General features: G+C 43.3%; 2 protein-coding genes across 2 annotated transcripts in view; one reads left to right on the forward strand and one right to left on the reverse strand.

Annotated features, from left to right (window-relative positions):
• Positions 1-2734: 2734 nt before the first annotated feature.
• On the reverse strand, positions 2735-7442 carry TIFA (TRAF interacting protein with forkhead associated domain). Its single transcript, XM_052813095.1, has 2 exons — positions 7183-7442; positions 2735-4017 (listed from the first exon to the last, which is right to left on the reverse strand). The coding sequence occupies exon 2, from the start codon at positions 3995-3997 to the stop codon at positions 3434-3436; it is 564 nt and encodes a 187-aa protein (XP_052669055.1). The 5' UTR covers positions 3998-4017; positions 7183-7442; the 3' UTR covers positions 2735-3433.
• A 3299-nt stretch (positions 7443-10741) lies between these two features.
• The window catches only part of ALPK1 (alpha kinase 1), a 54775-nt gene continuing 44807 nt past the window's right edge, over positions 10742-20709 (forward strand). Inside the window, exon 1 of the mRNA XM_052813108.1 lies at positions 10742-10849. The gene's annotated coding sequence lies outside the window, so the exon portion shown is untranslated. The remainder of the gene's footprint in view (positions 10850-20709) is intronic.

The raw sequence follows: 20709 nt of genomic DNA on the forward strand, positions 1-20709 counted from the left end.
TTCTTAATTTAAATTGTAGCTATGTCATTGAAGCTATTTTATTGTTATTATCTACGTTTGCAATGCCTGTAATAAGCTTTAAAAATTTGTACACATCAAATGTATATTTTTGGTTTGGCATAAGCTACTACTGTGTAACTTCTCCTGAATGTTTATTTGTATACTATATTCCTAGGGAAACAAAGGCAACTTTCTCAACATGTAAATAACACGTTTTTTACCTGCTGAAACTGTAACTTACCCTGCAGTGGTCACTACTTTTTTCTGACCAGTGAACATGAGGTTAACTTGTCCTGACCATGCTTTGAGAAAGTAAACTAGCTGATAGTCCTGCTTGTAGAAGGAACAAGCACTTAGGAAAAAGGAAGCTGACTCCAGCTGAAGGCTTTTACTGTGATGGGCATGTCCTGTAGCCATGGTTAATAGCATTTTGCTTTTCAGAGCTCAGTGTGCCACACTGAGTGACTTAAGAAATTATGGTCAATACTTGGGGAAATTTAAGAAATTGAAAGATTATATAAACAGCTCATGTGAAACAATTCAACAGTACTGTAAAATGCGTATATGTACAAATTTAGAAGTGATTAAAATTTTCAGTCAGTCTTACGTTTGGCAATGTTTTATCTGTTGCTGGTTTTGTGGCTGCCATGTCATGCATGTCAGCAAACTAAGGAAGGTTTTAATAAATAATTAGCTGTGTTTCTAACTACTGAATTCCACAGCATCCCTTCTTGAGACCTGTTGCTTTGGAAGGGAAGCTCTGACAAGCTGCCATAATGGAGGACTTGAGGAGCATGGAGCCCTTCTTCTATCAGAAACAAGCAGCTGTACCCTCATAGTTCAAAGGTAAGATAACCTTCCTTGTGTAATGCAAGCAGCTTCCCTGTCTTCATGTCTGTCTGAGCTAGTGCACCATTTGAGTTGACTTAGCCAGTTGTGCCTGTATAGAGGAAATGCAGTGTTTTTAATAGGAGACTATTATTTTTAATTCCAGGGAAGTGTTTTACTGAGTTGTTCACCTACGGGTTATACATATATTTCTATGCTAAAGTTGAACCATTGTTGAATATAAAATCATTTGATGTGACTATTTGGGCAGTCTGTTCAGAGTTACTTGGTTAAGCATAAAATTGGTGTTTCAGCATTGTCTTTTAGTATTCCATGACTGTGAATACTAGGACAGTTGAACCAAGCAAAAACTACAAAAAAATGTTAGCTGCCTTTGTGTGTGTAGTATTTCTCACAATTAAGTTAGCAGTATATGACTAATGGCAAGTATATGACTATTCCCAAGGTTTTCTCCTGGTTCCTGTAGATGTGCCTAAGGAATCCGCCGCTCTAGATCTGCGGATATCTGTAGAGTCCCTCTGTACAGAGCGAGTACAAAATCTACTGAGACGCAGCACTCTGAACTCTGCAGACAGAAGACTTTTCTCAGGTAAGTACTCTATTTGTAGATGCTTCTGTTTATATATTGTACTTGAAAATTTGAGATTGGGGTTGTCACTTTTTCTTTAGATAATAGCCCAGAAGGTGTAAGCAATTGTTATGATCAGTGCCTAGGTTAATGTAACAGAGCCAGTGAATGGAAATTGGGTGACAATACTGCTTAGTGGTAGTATTGGCAACCTGTTTTTTAAACCCAAAGCAGTACAAAACAAGAACTTGCATGTCATCCGTAATAATGTAAGAGCACTAATAGGAAGAGAGCCATTTAGTGGGAATACAAAAGTAACGCTCCCTTCTCCCTCGCACACAAGCCAAATTAGCGAGCGTAAGAAATCCCATGCGTTTTATATGAGAGGCTGATTTAATGTAAAAGCTTTTATGCGTAAGAGCTTGTTTCAGATTATATTTGCATCTTGCTCTCTTTTTCTAGACAGCTTGCATCTGCAGGTATTGGCCACTCTGTCTAATTAAAGAGTCGGAAGACTCGGGTCAAAAGCATAGAAAAGCCGAGCATCCAACAACTACTGGAAATCTGCAACCAGTAGCACCATGTCTGGTGACACGATGATACCTGCTGGGGTTTGTTTTGTGAAGCTGCAGGGCTGGGTGTGTGCAGGCGTTTGTGCCGAGTTGGCAGCTGAACTGCGCATCTAGGGCCAAAGACTGTAAAGGTTAAGTACCAGAGCCTGGTTCAAAGAGTAGAAAACATGGCAACGAGGTATTTTTGGCAAGGGTGAGATGAATAGACAAATGAAATCCTACGTAAGCTTGTCTTTGAGTTTCCTTGCCTCTCCTGTGACTTTCTCTCACTTGTGGTTGTTTGCCTTAATCTCAGGTTATGTCGTGTAATTCAGCTGTCCTCCCCTCAGTTGTAATTCTGGTTTTCTTATAATTATTAATGCTGAAATGCACCCTAATGTTTAGAGATGATAAGATGGGTAACTCTTATGTATGCTCTGTTCTGATTCTTTCCAGTGTGTCTTTCAAGCAAACTAAAATACTTGACAAAACACAAGTGCCAATGAAAAGCTGAGCCCCTAGCAAAGAAAAACTTAACTGAAACAACCTTAGAAATACTTAAATGAAAACAAAATTGTAAGAGAGGTTAGGGCAGGGGGTAGAGGTGGAAAACTTGGTGAAAGTATTTTAGTCAACTCTTATTTTGGAGCAATGCCACTTTTAGCCCAGAATAGTGCCAGTGAAAATTTTTTATCTCGATTGTCGTGGAAATAATTTTGTTCACCATAAGTGCTTTTAGATTGTAGTTGTAGAAGACAGCAAATCCTTACTAGGCAACCAAATGCTTTTATTACAAATTTTTTTCTGGATTTTTACATACCATGATCACTGATGCTGCATGTTTGTTTACATTCACAAGCAAAAGGAGGTAACTTGCAAAAAATAGGTATTTTTAATTCATTTTAAAAATAGAAGAAAAATCTCGCCGCAAAGTTAATAAAAAAACATTAAAGGACTATGCTGACAAAGTGTTTCTAAGCTGCAAAAATCTGGGAAGTTACAACCTAGGCTTGAAAATACTGTTTGGAATTTCATGTCAAAAGCAAAGCACAAAGTATAACAAATGCAGTTAGACATTATGTCCCTACTTAGCTAACCAGTGTTGGGGCTAAAGCACTGTTCTGCGTGCTCTATATTAATGCCTGTTAAATACACCTTCAAGGCATGTGGTCACAGTTCTTGAATGGAATCTGCTGCAATGGATTGGAGTGGCCCTCCACGTCTCCCACATGTTTATGCAGCGAACAGTGGTGATCAGAGAGCACATACGCCCAGAAGACAGTGGCAGGAATCTGCTTCTGTTGAACAAGTATGTTCTGGTATGCCTATGCTGAAAACAAGAAGTAAGACGACTGATGTGCAGTGGTGAGAACCATCAAGAACAGCGGACTGAGATAACAGCCTTCAGTTTCAGAAGTTGTGTAGGTTTCAAATGATAAATCCTGATCCAGCCTCCTTCTCCCCACTAGCATGACTCATTTTCATCAGTCTCTGTGGGGCTTTTGCCTTGGGAAGGAAACAAGGAAGAAGAAATGCCTTTCTCCGGTATGGGTTGCAGTGATGGCAGGCATCTTTCTTGTAAGATTGGCACTTCAGCCAAGTGCAAGTAAGTCTCAAAATAATCCACGGACTCCCCTTCTTGAACCTCTGCTAAAATCTGGTAGTCCCCAAAACAGATGATGCACTTCCATGGCAGGTCTATTTTGTTTAAGTAACCCAGTTCTGTTTGGTCCACTATCAGTTTTGTTTTCTTGCTCATGTTCTTTATCTCAAAACAGAATTCTGAGCTGTTCAGTTTTCTGTAAAACTGCAGTGAAAACTGGATCCGAGAAACACGAGTATCCATTAAGTTATAACGGCAGACATTAGAATCGCGGCCAAACTTGGCCATTTCATCTGCCCTGACCTGTTCTCGCTTACAGAAGTTCAAGCAACGAAACATCATCTTGTCTTCTTGGCAAGGATGGTAGAAGGTCATGTGGAGACATGTTACTGTTTCTTCAGTTTCAGCTTCTTCAAAAGAGGTCATGACGAAATGAGTCCTCCCAACTACAAGGAAGAAGTAAAATGACAACATGAAATCACTGTAGTACCAAAAAAAATGACTGTAGCGTGGCATTAAAATACTTCATGTACTATTGTATAGCGAGTGTATGTAATTTATAGCAAATTGGCTGGCAGTAAATGTAATGAAACCACTGGAACAAAGAAGTGGGCGTTGAGCCTACCCGGTCCATGACAACCATCGTTCCCCACCATTTTGCCAGAGACTTGTTCGGTGACCACAGCTAAGTGACAGATTATTCTGTGCTGAATTCTTTCCAGCAGTCAATCTCGCATCTGTTGCAATGGCTGCGTAGCACTTCAGAACTCTGAAAAACACCCACGACTGTAAATTGCTGCCAACTAGTTCTTTCTGAGGATCTCACAGGTAGATTTATCTTTGGAAGAAATATGTCACTTAGCAGTGACAGTAAGGTTTACTTCATGGACTTAAAACGGAGCATTAGTAGTACTGTCTGGGCCTGCGTGCTCTTGTTTTACAGTGTAGTCCTTTGACTAGAAGGTATCAAACAACTTTTACAAATGCAGTCTGACTGTAGGCAGTAGTATTTCAAATGTGTATAAAGCATTCTTGGCTCTTTAGTCATAATCTACCTCTGGTATGAAACAAAATACTGTGTTTAGAAGTGACTGATGTGCCAGTATGTAAAGTGAATGCAAACGCGGGAATATCAGTGAGACCTAAAGGAGGAATTGTCACCAACTCTAGGTATTTCCCTGTTGCCTATCGGAAAATGCCAGTTATCTGCTGCAGAAGTACTTAACTAGGCACTAAAAATAACAAATAACTTCTGTTGGGTTTTAGTTTGGGGTTTTTTTTTTTTAAGCTTCTCACGTGCAGCACAGAGACGCTTGCTTGTGAACTAAGTTCTGTTCTAAAGTCTGAGCAACTGCAGTGCATCCAAATCTGATCTATGAGACGTCTCTAGAAACACTGTGATCTGGTCCTCTATACACGCAAGGCCAGTATTTTCCTGCGCTGAAAGTTAGTCTAAAGAAAGAAGAGGCTGGGTACTTAAAGTAGGAACCAGAGAATGAGTTCTCAGTCACTCACCAGAGAAACATGTGAGCAGTCAATTAACTGAAATAATATAGTACAGATGTTTGTCATGTTTTTCCTTCTAGATTGCAATAAGTTCCCAACATGTCACACACAGATCCTATGGCTTCTCACCAGCTCTAGTCAATGAATGACGCTGAAAAGCAGCTTAGAATTTAATCTGGTTTTTTATGGGTAGGTGAATCATAACTGCAGTTAAGTATTCTAACTTGTGGTTTTTTTAAGGCTAAATTATACCACTGTACATTAACTCCAAGCACAGTGAATGGTGGTATATCGGTGTGTCACTTTCTGTGCAAAACCTGAAAATCGCTTCCTTCTTGTATCTTTAACACAGTAAGAGTAATAGTTTAGCAACCTCAGCTTGTGTGCTTAGGTAGGCTGCACCAGTGCTTCTACCAAGCTTAGATGATTAGAGAAATAGAAAATTTCAAGTAGCTCTCAGAGCTCACTTTAAAACCAGGAAATACCATCTGTGCTTCTGACAGAAGTACAGAGAGACGCTCTGATGGCAGGTTATTCCTGTGGTGGCACCAGTATCCATCCATCCCTCTTCCTATTAGTATGCCTCAACTCTGGGGAGCTGGAATTGGCTCTGTGAGCAGCAGGATGGACTCTTTCTGTGCTTAGTTCTGCTCTTTGCTGTTTTGCACCAGCAGGAGGATGTGAGATGTTATTCGAGGTCAGCTTTGGTTAAAGGGGAAAACCAAGTCACTTCACTTATTTTGCAGATCAGCCTACAGGGACAGTTTTCTGTCTCAAGATTTGGGCTGAATTCGATACCAACTTAAACGCATGTTCTGCTTCTGTTAGTATCTTCCTTAATGGGTTTCTGAAATGGATCAGGACTGGGCAAAACAGAGGACTATAAAGAAATATATTTTGAGAAATCTGCAGTGTATACAACTGTGTATCAGATCAATGCACAATGTTGGCTTTATTCACATTTATGAATGTTACAAATGGCTATGTTTATTAATTAGGGAAGGGGAAGAACAGCCACTGATGGCTTCAGCAGCACCTATTGAACCTGGATCTCATCAGCTCCCACAGACCCCGCTATCTATTCATGATCTGCTTGTGTGCCACCTCGGGCATCCCCAGCTCAGCTGCTGAGTCCTGTGTTAAAGGTTTATTGAGGCTGGACTGAACATACTTTCATGTCAATACTGAAGGAGTGTCTATTTACTAGATTACTGTAGACAGGAGAAAAATTTCAGAGAACTCCCAACTGGAGATGGAAACTAGTCTATCGTTAAATCCAGACTTCTCCTGCAACTGCAAGGTCGCACGTTGCACTGCTGTTGTCTGTACCTTAATTTGAGTCAAGTGAATCGTGATCTTACCGCTTGCCCATTTTCCAACATTGTCTCCTTCAGCGTGTGTCATTATCCCCATTTTTAGAGACAGGAGAATGACACAGAGCATTAAGAGCAAGGATGCCTAACTTGAGAAGCATCGGGCTCCTACTTGAGTCTTTAACGATGTTTTCAAGAGCTATGACTCCCTCTATGACTTACTGCTCACAGAGCTCTGCCAGTTTGCTGTGCCAGATCTAAACATAAGTGTTCAACCTGTGTGTCAAGAAGAAGAATAACATCCGTGTTGTTGTTTGACTTTCATTTTAAATGACCGTGGACTTTGAGGCAGGGGCAGTGCAGAAGATGGTTTTCAAGCACATTACACAAGGACAGCTATCCTTTGCGTCTTCCTCAAAAGCGTATTTTTTGCCCCCCGCAAGAGATGACTGGCCACAGCTTGCGTTTCCAACTCTGCTCATCCCCGGGCCGGTTTGTCCCGTGTGCTGGTGCATGTGCGCTGCACGCAGCAAGCCAACGGTTCCTAGGCAAAGCTACTTCTGCCAGCTCCTACCGTGGGACCGCAGCCTCGGTTTTGTGAAAAATAACCATCGTTGCTGGCGTTTCACATGAGAGTACGCCCAACCTGTTGCCCTCCCGTGGACACCCCAAGCAGGACTCCGTGCCCCGCAGCCCCGGCCAGCAACTCATCGCACGGACGGCGGCAGGGCGAGGGGCAGGAGCTTCCCGAAAGCGTTCGCCGCCGAAGCCGCCACCTCCGTCGGAACTTACCGAAGAAATCCCGCGTCTCCCCCGTGCCCGTACCCGGCGACCCGGCACGCCCCCTTCCCCTGTCGGCGGGCGGGCGGGCGGGCGGCAGCGTCTCCCGCCTCTTTCCCGCCTCCGCGCCGCGGGGGACGCTCCTCAGGGCGCCTCACGGAGGGTCGGCCCCGGGCGGGCTGCGGCCGCCGACGGCTCCTCCACACCCACCTCCCCCCGGTACGCCGTGAGGGAAGGCGGGGAGCGGGCAAGGGTCGCGGCGCTGCGGGCCGCTCGACCGCCGGCAGAGCCTTCCCGCCAGCGGGGCGGGGGCTGGCTGTGAGGGAAGGAAGGCGGGGGCGGCGGGCCGCGTTCAGGGCGGGAGGTGCTGGGGCTGCCTTGGGACCGGGGGATGAACTTGAGGTAGTTTTCCAAAAAGCATACCGAGTTCTCCTTCTATTATAGTGTCTAAACCGAAAAAAAAAAAAAAAATTAGACTCGGTTCTGTCTGGGGTTTTATGTGGGCATCTGAAAATCTCGTGCTCGTGAGTAACTTACTCAAACCTGTAGTCACAGCGATGTCGAGGACATGATCCAGAGTTTGCAGGCTCGGGTTTTAGACAAAATAATTTCAGGTTCAACCCCCCCCCCACCCCGATTAACACTTTGAAAAGTAAAACACTTTAGTAAATAGAACGTTATAAGCATAACAGTCGACTGATAGTGTTCTTAAATGGAGTGTTTTCAAGTATTTGGTGGTTTGCCTTAAGCAGGAGTGGTTCGGCTTCATTGCACTGCCTTTAGGAAAAAGCCTGATCTTTCCTTGGCTGCTGATCGAAGCTGAGCTGAAAACTTTCCATTTTACTAGAAAACCTGAGGCAGCCCTGCCATCTGGTAGGGAAAAAATGAGCAACTCTCTCTCATTCGGCCGCTTCATTTTTCTTATTAAGCAAGATTACTCCCAAGCACAGAACAAGAGGCAGAATGTAGATAAAAACCTGTTTCATCTCGGTCTGAATCCTAGATATTCAGTGTTCTTCCTTACCTGTGCTTGTACAGCGTTGTGACTAGCAAGGTGTTGTGCCTTGATAAGTACTGTAGGTTTGATTGCTTTGGCACAGGCGGTGAAATACTCTGTTGGTTCATATAAACTATTTTTGATTTGCGGGTTCCTTTCATTTATTCCACAAACTAGTAAATTACTTGTGGGTTGATAAGTTCCTTTGTAATTCTTGTAGAACAGCTTTTATCTGTACACAGGCTAGTAATGTCTGCTGCTTATGCTCTCCCCTTACATCAGAAAAAAAGGGGTTAGACTGTGTTTTGCAAGAAGTCACGTTGAAAAGCAGAGAGGGAAAACAGATTCTTCCAAGTTTCTCCCTTAGCAGAATGCCTTTCCTGCAGCAGGCAGGGCTGGGCGTGTGTGCTCACACAAAAGCACTTTGCTGCTGTCTGGAAAAGCCAGAGTTGTGCAACCCTGGTATTTATTGCATTTGTTGATGGTTATAATTCTTGTCAGCCCTTCGGTTCCAGAAACAGCCTGCTTCCTGGGCCGCGAGAGAGCTTTTCTGATAGGTTTATTCCCATACTTGTACATATCGAAGTCTGTGAGTACTTTTCTATTTTTTTCCTAGGATTATCTAATCTCATATTAACCGCATGTTCCTTATTGGTTTGTGATACAAGTATAGCTCTGCGTCATTTTGTACAGGAGAGGACAGGAACTGGATTTATTGCTCATCTCTTCCTAAAGTTTCTAACTGGTTGAAATGCTGCCAGCTTCAGGAACACAACTCCAGGTTTGCCCCGTGTGAGAAAAAAAATTCAGGCACTCTGTGCTTGTGGGTTTTTTGGGTGATCTTCCTGCTGAAACGGTTACGTGGTTTACTAGAGTTCATTCCTGTGTTACAGTAACTTCTTTTTTTTATTGATATTTCTTTGGTCAAAAGCAAAACTGCAAATAAATGTGTAAAGCTTTATAGGCTTGAGCTGCACTGTGTGGTGAGCAAGCTGCTGGGACTTGGGCCAGGGGAGCTGATATCAACGTTAACCTAGTTGCTCTTGCTGCCGTCCTGTTTTTTGTTGTTTGCACAAACCCTTCCGCCCTTGGGGTTGTGATTTTCCCCAGATGTGCTTTCCTTTCCGGAGCATGAATCTGCTCTGGCATCTCTGGAGTTATCCAACGGATAATCGAGGTGATGGAAATTTGAGCCTTTCCCCATCGGATTGCAAAGCTGGTGCCACATGCATTCCCCTGGATTACAAAGACAGCGTGGGATATGAAAATAAAGGTGGAGCAGAACCATGCTGTCCTTTCAAGTTGTCTTCTAGCTGGCTGGTTTTCAGACGCCTGTATTCATTGCTTTGCCAATCCCTAGAGAGTAGGAAGGCCTAGGAAAAATCATGCTCATTACTTTAAATGGATGTTTCCTGCTTATGTTATGCCTGGTGTGGCTTCTCTGTGTAATTATTGGTGGCACATTATCGATGCTAGCTATTTGGGCTAGTTAAGTATTTGTAATGTATAGGCTGAAAGACTGAGGTGGTTTTGACTTGGCAGTGGTGGTGTATTGTTTTTCTAACGACTGATTTGTAAGGCTTTAGATAACTCCAGAGTCTAAATAGGTAAATCGGGAAAATGGAAAAATACTAGGAGCTCTTATCCTTGCTTTCACTCATGATCGGCTTTGAAAATCTGAGAGTTAGTGAGAGCAAATATGTTTCTTACTCTTTCTGGGAAGTTCATAGTAGGTCAGAAGAGTTACAGAAAGTGTATTGCGGGTTAGTGAGGGGAAGGACTGGTTTTGGATATCTGTGTTGCAGCTAATTTTTTCTGAATGACTCAACATGAAACCTTCCTTCCCGAGCTTCCTCCCTATGCTTTAACACACCATAAGAAACCTTACCAGAACACCCCTGGTGTTTTCTTGAGTGCTCTGCCACATGGTGCGGTTGGCATGGCTGTTAATGGTCTGCCTGGCCAGTCACGAGTTGGGAACGCTGTGATAATGTTTCTCAGAGACTCGGGAATCGTGTCCTTTATAGTTCTGTCTCTCTTGCTGTGTAAAAGCCATTCTGCGGACATTTGAGGCAAGAGATAAGACCATTAGTAGCCTGGACCAGTCTGAAACTTCCTATTTCTCTCCGCTATTTAAATTAACATGATGAAAGTCTCCTTATCGTGTTGAATTGACAAGAAGTCTGGCCTGATTTCAGTGGTGCTGAGATTTCACCACAGCTGGGTCCTTCCCTCCTAAGGCCAGGTTTTACATGTGATTATCAAAACTGCCAATGTAGTGCTTAGGTTTGCCAGCTGTGTGACAGGACGGGTGTAGGTGTAAAGGGGTGATTGCTCTTGTAAATGTTGTGTAAGTATGATTTCCGTGGTTTTCTGGTGGCTCTTTTTTTGGTTACTGGCTTTCCCACTCAGTGGTGTCATCGTGTGAATACTGAGGCAGATGCAGTGACCTAGTGAGACCTCTTATGTCAAACCTTGCATTAGAAATGCTTACAGTGGATTTGAATGCATTGGGGTTTGGTTTTAAGGCAAATATGTAGAGATGCCGTTTTTCTGCAGGGTGGGCCTCCTGCCACAAGGGGACATCAGCAACGCGCTCGTGTTTTGATGTCATGCGTGTGAAAGATGTGAAGTGCAGCCTCTGTAGTGAGGTTAGCAGAAAGCCTGCAAAGAGCGCAATAGGTGAGCAAGGTACCCCCCAGCTCTCTCTGTATTCCCCTGGTTTGTGCAGCCCCTCGGGCACATCTCCTGAGGGACACGTGCTCTGTTTGCCGACTTTGCCCAGAATTAAATGCCTCGCTCTTGTCTTGCTGTGGCAGGCGCCTGTCTCGTGGGCCTGGGCTTGCTGGGTGGCAGGGGGCATGCTGCCGTTGTGCCTCCCTTGTCCCAGGGCTTGTTGTTCTGGGGTGGCACAGGGGTGACCTGAAATAGTCCTTCGCTCGTTCAGGGATGTAGAGAGACACAGAGGAGGAGGTTGGTGAGAGCTGATTGCTGCTTTAGAGCCATAAAATCCAGGCCGGTGGATGTGTCTGCTTGTGCTTAGACGATGCTAGGGTATAATAATATTCACAGCCTACGCCTGTAACACGTGTGTTGGGTTCATATACCAACCTGTGCCCTCCTGCCGCTCTTCCGCTCTGCTTCACAGCCTGTTTCTTGATCCAAACCATCTTAGTGCTGTGGAGGGTACAGGGACAGGGGCCGGTAGGTGGCAATGTGTGACCAGACATGGGGAGCCACCATTTGTTTGGGGGGTTTTGGTGTTTTGTGGTTTGGGTTGTGTTTGTGGGGTTTTTTTAAGTCAGAAACTTCATTGTGATATTGCAAGAGCTGTTGTAGTACTTGTAGGTTAACGGTAATATTGGCAGTGGTAACTTCCAAGAGTTTGTTTGGGAAAGGCATAACAGAGTACACAGTGACCTATAGTTAGGTTCTGCAATGAGTTATTGCTACTGTACAGCAGCCAAGGACCTCATAGAATCATAGAATCATTTCGGTTGGAAAAGACCTTCAAGATCATCAAGTCCAACCATTAACCATGCCCCCCATGTTCAAACAGGAAAGAAATAGGCCCTTCTCAAAGACATGCGTATTCCAAAAATAAAGCAAGATATCTAGCTGGATCTCAGCGTGAGAGGGAGGAGAGATGCATGGGAAGGAGGTGCATTCACTGAACTTTCAGATCCCAGTGCCAAGAACAGCTCCACTCCATGAAGCAGAGGGGAGGTCTTGCAAAGGAAGAAGAGAGCGCACAGTTCCCTCTATGTTTATTTACTTCTTTGCTCCTTGTTTACTCAGGAAAAAGAACTCTTCCACTTCCCGTATCACCTGACCTGAGTAAACAGATGAGGAAGCTCGTGCTGACTACTGAAGAGAACTATTTCTTACAAGATAGACTTTGTTTATGGCACTCTCCAAGTTCTCATTTTCTTTCTCTTTCTACATCGTGGTCTGCCCTTGGTCCTCCTCCTGAGCCCCTTTGGCTTCTCCCCTTTGCTTCTTTCTCGCCTGTCTGCTATCTCAGTTTCTCTTCCATCTTCCTGCCCCTCTTGCTGTCTGTTGTTCTTCCCTCTCACCATCCTCCTGATTGTTTTTCTGACCCCCTCTGTTGCTCCCTCCACCCGTTGTTTGTTTTTTCTTTGGGGCCTTTCTCCCTCTGTCTGGATTGTCTCCCATTCATCCATCCCACCGCCCTTATTTCTGCTTTCTCCCCAGTCTGCTTTTCCTGCTCTGTGCTAGACACCTGTGGAGTGATTTACAGGACAAGAAAAACCATGCAGTCATGGGGCAGCAAGTAAACAAACACGGGGAAGAGCCTGGGAGGTGGAACAGACTGATCTGTCTGTTGGCGTCATGCAGCAAGACCCAGCAGTGGGTCCTCAGCATTTCCCTCCTTATTCTCTTGAAAGGATGGCTGCCCTCTCTATGAATAACTGGTAGAAGTCAAGGGCCAGAAAAAGAAAGCACAGCAGGGACACTGTGGAAAGAGGTGGAGGTATTCCTTGGGACTTGGAGCCCCTTCTTTATTGGCGGCGATGTCTTTGGAGGAAGGTTCGTGCAGCTTGGTGGGAGGGAAGCTCCTGTAATTCCAACTTTCTTGGGACAAGAGGCAGAAAAAGAAGAGTAAGGGAGGTTCTATGCCATAGAGCAGGTGCTTGCTTCTTGCTCAAAATTCTAAGTAAATGATCTTTAAGCCCTGATACAGAAGAAAAATTGTCAGCTATTCCCTATTGTCTTTTTTTTGAAGTTGGAACAAAGCCTGGAGTCTTAATCGTGTTGGAGCATCACATTTCTCAGAGAAGAGTGCCTTAATGAATTTCAGTAGACCTCAAAATGAAAAAATAATTTGCGCAACCTAGAAACATGTCGGGGATGAGTAGTCCGTGCACAGCTGCTGATAGTAACTGGGCTCGCAGGATTCCCCTGTGTATTCTAATAATAGTTAGAAAGCTGTGGGGTTTTTGTTGGTGAGCCCTGCTGGAGTTCTCTTTGTCTACCAATAACCGTGAGTTCAGCTTTCAGTTATTTAGCCATCATCTCCCATTTTTGTATGTGGAGGTGATTTACCAGTTGAAGTTCTGCTCCCCTAGTTGTATGTCACTACAGTTCTAGCTGGCATATACATCTCCCTACATTTGTTATTTTGTGGAACTTCTCTCAAACTAGAAAGAGAAAATACTTGGCATACAGATAAGGCTTTTCCTTCTGTAATTGCTTCCAAGAAGTATGCGATTCATGTGTGATGTTTTTTTTCCCCTCCAGTTACCCTGTGAACTTAGTACATATGACCTATGATATCTTCCTGATATGTCAGTTTTTGACCTTGTCAGATTCACAAGCTGTATGAGACTGGACCTTATCAAGCCTTGCATAAGAGAAGTCTGTGTTGCTGCGGGTAGCCCAGCACGCAGTGTGACACCTTGACTTGAGTTCTGTGCCACAGAGGGCATGCCAGCAAGTGGAAGCTCCATCTTTCACATCAGATCTCACATTGAAGATCTGAACAGGAGAGGGCTTGAACTGGTATATTACAATCATTGAGTGAGGGTTTATCAACCTTTAGTATCTCACTGATCAACTGTGACTATTAAGAGACTGACAGCAGTTCTTTGCAAGAACTGGAACAACAGGTTTCCTACAAAGTTTACAGTAGAGGTAAGTATGTTCTCCCAAGGTCGTAATCCTTGCGTTTCAGTTTGGTGTTCCTTGCTCTTTGCTATTTCCTCTTCTAGAGAGCTAAACTGAGGAAATTGCACTTTCTCAAAGTAGCCAGATACCAGCAGTAATCAAAGGCATCACAATGCATAGTTTGGCTAGTGGCAAGTACTTCAAATACTGTATTGGGAATTGATAAGGTTCTAACAATAAAATTTATTTGCTACATTAAAAAAATCTGTTTCCTCTTGCTCTGAAGCAAATCCACTGGAGTGTAAAAACTGTGACAATTGATGTAGACTCCAGGGAAATGGTTTGACTGAAAGCAGAAGCTTCACGACTCCAGCACACTTTGGAGTAGCCTCCAGAACACCATCTCTGTACTTCTTTATATTCGCCACATGAGGGGTGATGTGGTCTTGTCTCCAAGGTATATAATAGCAATTCTAAATGTTGGATTGTCAACATTTTGAATGAGATAGTATTTTGATAGCAAGGTGCTTAAACATTGCCTTTACCGGGACCGAGATTTTACCATAGAGACTGCATCTGCTCACTCTTTCTGGTTTGACACCATTTAAACGGAGATAATATCATGTGTACAGTGCAGACTGAGCAGAACCAACATTTCCAGCTCCCTTCAAAAGCAGTGATTGAACAAAGTAAGTTATTTTGAAGAGTTTAAGCACTAAAATAAACTCTTTTCCTGATACATAGCAGGACCAGGGAATATAGCGCTTCTTCCCCCCTCTGTTGAATTTGTATAGATGTTAAGGTGTTAAAGATTCTACATTCTGTGCTGTGTGGCAATAAAAACTCTATTCCATTATCTCAGTTTATAGTATTTAAGGGCACCCAGCTGTGAGAGATGCAGCCTGCCTTGGAGGTACATCACCTTTTTTTTTTTTTTCCTTTTTTTTCTTTTAGAGATGCATATGATCATGTCCCGAGCTAGTCTACCTGCGATGTCTTTGTTGTGGAGCTTACTCGCACAATACAACACTATCCATTTTCTTTGGATGTAGGCTTTAATTGTAGTTTCTAGTGAATCAGTTTGGGATTGCTTTCGCTTTCTAGCTGGCATCCTAAAACTAAGTGACAAAAAAATAGAGCTTAAATAAATGTGAACCTTGCTGAAATAAATGTGAGCCTTTCCACAGAAAGGGATCTAAGGTAGAATAGAGGCAGAAAGAGAAGACAAGAGGGAACCCAGTTTCAATAAATATTCTCATTTTGGCATCCTCTGTCTCACTGTGGGTTATATTGGCTGTTGCCCTTTCAGATTGAGCCGTTGTAACCTGCTGTATTTCAGAAGCCTTGCTGGACTGTTAGAGAGAGGATTTGCCCAAGGAAGCAGGTGCCTGGTTCATCTTTACCTTTTATTGTTCTTGTAACCCTCCCTTGGAGCAGTTGCGGTCTGATGACGTTTAGAAACAAGGCATTTGTATTACTGTAGGCACATAGGCTCTGGTTATAAATTGGCATTGAGAGGTGATGAAGGCAGCCGTGTATCTCTCCTCTCTTGTGCAGCCCCTTGCTTGGGACTAGGGAGGGTCTGTCCCTTACAGAAACTCTTGGTGATGAAAACAGTAGGATTTCACAGCACAGGGAGCATTGGTTTATGGCTCTGTATATAGTCTCACAAGGGAACACTGTTCAATAGGCTTCAAAGTGATTCAGCCATGGCATAACCGAGGCTGTGGCCACATGTAATATAGCCTGTAGCTCTTTAAAGAGGATTAGCCTTAGATCAGGGACAGCATTCATTGCTGGATTTCATGTAAAGTAGAATATGCTAATGAAATGGAAATGTCTACAGCAAACATTGCATAATATTGTAAACCTCAAAACTGAGCATTGTGTCTTGATATCACTGCTGGAAGTCAAACTTTCTGTTTGTTACTTGGAGAAAAACTGAAGTTTGTAATATTACCACAAGCTCTCTGTAGTAAATTAAGATTTAGTTTGCGGTTTTACAAGCAAAGTTAAAAAGATAACAACAAACATTTGAAGGTAACTTTTCAAATGCTGTTGAATGCTTTAATGCTGTCCTTGCTCTCCAATAGAGACAAAATCCACCACATCTTAAAATATCTTCATTTGGGTTTTCTGCAACAGGCATAGGCTTGGTTCGATCCTGTGTTCTCTCCCCGTCTGCCCTTCTGTTGCTTTAAACACCATGTTTGGGCTTAAAAGAGTTTCAGCATCAGTCCTGCAGAGATGCAGTATTTCTGACATGCATTTCTGAGACGTTTAATCTTTTTAAGGCACTTTCTGTCTGTACATCAGCCTCAACTGGCAGTCCAGTAGGCTTGATTTGGCTCTCCTATTTCAGTTTTATGCCAGTCTTTTGAATGCTTGAAGTTTAATATTGTATATATGTTAAAAAAGCTCCCAAACTTCAAGGGGACCCGTGATTCAAACTGTCTGACTTGAGATGTTGTGAAGGATTTTATTTGCAGAAGGTCATGAATGTCTCTCAGAAAATTGTTTCAGTAAGAGCGCTGGGAAATCACTGGCCACTTCTGAAAGCCTCGGTTGTATTGTTGGATGTAGAGGAACCCATTCTTGCTGTTTTAATGCGCTGTATGTAGTTTATTAAACCTAGAATCATCTTTATTTTTAATGTCATCTATTTCTAAGCTTCACAGGAGATTTGTTGCCCTGATACGAAGCTGACTCAGTGACTGGATTTCAAACTTTTGCTTGTGGAAGAATTTAGACCCGCTATGGGTGCTTTCCTCCTCGCACAAGTAAGCAGGCATTCATGTGAGGCTCTGTCTTACCAGCCCAGCGGTGTGTATTCGTGGCCTGGGGTTTGATGCCCATGCAGCACATTAAGACAAATGCTAGATATAAAATACAGCGATAGACATTATATACCCCGATGGGCCATTTTGCTTCTGTGTACTTAAAAGTGGTGACTTGAAGTGCGTCATTCCAGTCTGCTGGGGAATAAAAGTCCAAAGAAAGCCTTTGGGAAGAAGATCCTTCTGGCTCCGTTTCCAAAACGTGAGCTTTCATTACTTAGTAGTTTTTTCTGTCTGCACAGCTCCATATCTTAGGATTTTGTTGTTCTGGGCTTTATTTTTTATGGTGGTGGATAGGTTGTTTTTTGGGTTTTTTTGTGTTTGTTTGTTTTTTTTTTTTATTTTGCGATTTGGATGGGTTTTTTTCTGTAGACGTGGAGGGTGGTGATACATATTCATGAAAGAGAAGTCTTTCCAGCCCCTGCTTGCATTGACAAAGACTTAGCTGTTTCACACACCAAGCTGACTGGAATTGTGTGGGGCCTGCCTGACCAGATTAGAGCAAACAGCAAGCTTATTCCTCCAGTCGTCGGGCCTCCCCTTCCTAACAATTTCCCCAATTGTCATTTTGACAAGGCTGTCATTAGGTGATGGCTTCTTTTGGCCATTTTCAGATAAAGATAATTTCCTTAACTTCCATTTTATTTGACAACAAGTAGTTTGGGAGAGAAAGGAAGTGCTTCAGTAGTTTATGGATTAAGCGTTTGTCACTTCAAAGGCATCTTTGATCTAAAAATATGTGCTGTACCAAATTCATTATGTCTTTTTTTTTTTTTTCAGAACTTCTTAATTTATTGATCTGCCCCTCAATTATTCCCTTTTTTGCATCCCCTAGTAGTACATGAGATAGCAATGGTGAGGGGAAAGTGCCCAAATGGCCTCTCTAAAAAGTCATGACCAGGGCAAAACAACAGGTGCTTTTGTTCGGCACCCAGCGCCGGCTCCGTCGCAGATCTGGTTTTAGACAGAGGTCCTGCCTGCTCCTGCCATGGGAGGGATGTGTGGCTGGGTGTAGAGCTCGGGTGAAAACTGGGAGACAGAGAATATGTTTTGTAAGAGATGGCTTATTGCACATTTGTATTTGTCTGGGCCGCTCCTCTGGTACAACTAAACGGCCTAAAAACATGGATCTCAGGCAGCGAGCATTTAGCAAACTGGAGTTTGTGTAGTTTAGTGATCAGTTTTGACTCCCTGGTACCCGCTTCTGCCAGCTCCATGCAGTGGGCAGTTGCCTTGCGGTTTTGGCTTATACAGCTTTCTGTGGGTGATTGCCCCCCCCCCCCCCCATGCCACCCCCCTGAGACCCTAGACCCTGACTGCTGCTACAAAAGTGCTGGCAAATGACCTTCTCTGATTCAGGGTAGCTTTGAAGTCAAGTTCTGGAGCTCCTTTTTTTTTTTCTTTTTTAATAGCAGTAACTTTAGTGAAGCTCCATTTTGTGTATGTGCTGCACTAAGAAATCCCAAACCTCATTCTAACAAACAAAACCAGAGAAGCTCTTTTCCTGGTCTGTTTGTAACTTAAATACTCTTCCAAAGCTTAAGCTCAGCTTTGGAGCAGGCAGGTGCAGCAGCCATTGAGTATGTTGCTTACCTGACACCATCCACCCGAGGAGGTACACTCGGAACTGGACTTGATGATCCTTATGGGTCCCTTCCAACTCGAGATCTTCTGTGATTCCAAAGTGCAGGTCTGCATGGGCAGTATTTCTCTTCGGCTACTTGGTTCGCACTGCTGCAGGGAGAGCGGGATGTGGTGGAGGTTTGAGTATGGATCAAGAGCCAGGCTTTTGTAACGCCTGCCTTAGCTGTGTCAGGTACCAGGCTTCTCTTTGACCCCTCCTCTGTTTTTTAGGACTGAGAAAACTCTGTTCTTTGCTGTAGCAGTGTAAATCTATTGTGGTAACCCATTACACTAGCCTTATGCAGGCTTAGCTGAGGCTGGGATTTGTTCTGTGTTAATATTAATATCTGTTCTACCTAATTACTTCAGCTTTTTCTGTAATGTTACCTCCGTATTATACCCAGCCAGCTAACTACCTCCTTGCTGCTGGAGGCTGTTCTTGATCCCATTTCTAAACAGAAGCACTTCTGCTTCAGCTCTGGCTGGGGTAGCTGTGCAGAGGCTGGCTTTTTTTTTTTTCCTTTTGCCTGCTAATTGGCTGAGACCACCAGAATTTGGAGGACACAGATGTCACTGATAGTTTGCCTAGGGAGCACATTCATGCCCATCTGTTGCAGTCTAGAAGGCTGTTCATATATCCACAAGGCCTTCATTTAATTCTTGTCAGAAAGTAATGTAAATCCAGTTTACCTCAGAGGTCACAGCCAAGATTTATGCCAATGAGCCCCCTGCAATTTACACACACTGTAGTTGTATAGGATGAAAAGAAAGCCTTTCATGTTGGTGCATATTAACAAGAAAGCTTGCCTTAGGAGAGGCTTTTTGATTGAGATTCTTCCTTATTTTAATACAGCCAATGCTAGTTGGTATATCCAGCTTTACCAAAAGAAAACATCTAATCTTTAAGCCAGAGAAGTAAACTAAATAAATAAATAAATAAACCCCTTAGGAAATCGATCTTTTTTTTTTTTTTTTTTTAAACCATCTTTTCTCTTTCATGTGGCAAAGCCTGTGTGTACTGAAAGGAAAGGTGAATGCTCTAGGAAAACACAAGCATGTGTGCATTGAAATAGTCAGGAAACTGAGTTTGCTTTCTGTGGAAGATATCAACTGAATAACTGAAACCTTTGCTAAATTATTGTAAGCATGTTTTCTTTTTCTGTGGTTTTTTTTTTTTTTTCTCGAGCTGCCAAATCTGAAAATAAAGTTGAGCCTGTTATTTTTGACACACGTAATGAGAAGGACTCCAGAAGGCTTGTGCGCAAATCCACAGGAGGCAGAGCAGATGAGGGTGCCATATGATGTGCATGCTTCCTGTTACCTGCTGAAGGAGAAAACACCAGCCTCAGTGTTCAATTGCTCTTCTAGGGACAATCTTTTGCATTTTTTTCAGTCTCCCTACAGAAAGCAAGGGGAGACAAAATATCATGATAGGGCGTGAAGATGGGACCGTAACTCAATCAGCTGCAGGAGGGGGTGCAGCTAGAATAGATCCAGCACTGCCTCTGTGTCGTGATTTCACCCCTGTCCTCCTTATTTAGCAAGAGACTATACCAGCTTAAGAAGCTCCCTCAAAAATTAGTGTAGCTTCATTGACCTTAGTGAAGCTATGTGTAGATAGGCCATGGCACACCGCGAGCTGCTGTGTGCAGTCTTCGTGTTAGGCAGTTAATTACTTGATTAGAACAAGGAAACTGGATTTCACAGAGTCGGAGGCAAGGATTCCTACCCCAGCACGCGCGAAAAATGCTGTCCCGCCATGTGGTGTTGGCATGGCTAAAGTGCACGGGAAATCCAGTTGAATTAGACCGGAGGGAAAGGCTAGAAGTGCAAGTGGTACAGATACTTGAATTGAAAAACAGCTGTTAAAAAAGAAACACTCTTAAGTACTTTGATTATTAAAATTGCTCGTAAGAGCAGGCAGAGAAAAGTAGCACGCAAAGATGGATCAGGGTGTGCCAACAGGATTACAAGGGGGTTTCAGAGTTGGGCATCTCTGCTTCTTTAGGCCCAGCGTAGTTTGAGGGTGTTCCTTTCATTTATACTGGCTCCGCTCTGAGGTATCTTCTTCCCTTTTCCTCCTTCCTTTTCCCTAGTTTGTCCAGCTAGTGGATTTTACCTTGGCAAACACGTTCAAATGTAATAGGCGTGAAAATCAGTATCATTTGCATGGTATCATAATGACCGGAGTGGTTTGGGATTAGGAGGGAGGAGAGCAAGGCATCGAAATGAAAACAGGGCTCAGATTCTAAGTTCCAGTGTAGCACTTAAAATAATTAAAATGTTTATTTGAAAGTCAAAACAGCCTCAGTCATAAATAACTATCCATTTCTCGATTGATTGTGTCGAGTCCCAACCGAGAGCTCTGGGAATAAGGTTTATTTGCTCCCTGTTGGGATTAATCCATAAATGTAGTCTCCACATGGAACTCATCAGGTCTTTGCTTCCTCTTCA

Source organism: Harpia harpyja, chromosome 2 (assembly GCF_026419915.1).
Source record: "Harpia harpyja isolate bHarHar1 chromosome 2, bHarHar1 primary haplotype, whole genome shotgun sequence".
In the NCBI taxonomy this organism is placed as follows: Eukaryota; Metazoa; Chordata; class Aves; order Accipitriformes; family Accipitridae; genus Harpia; species Harpia harpyja.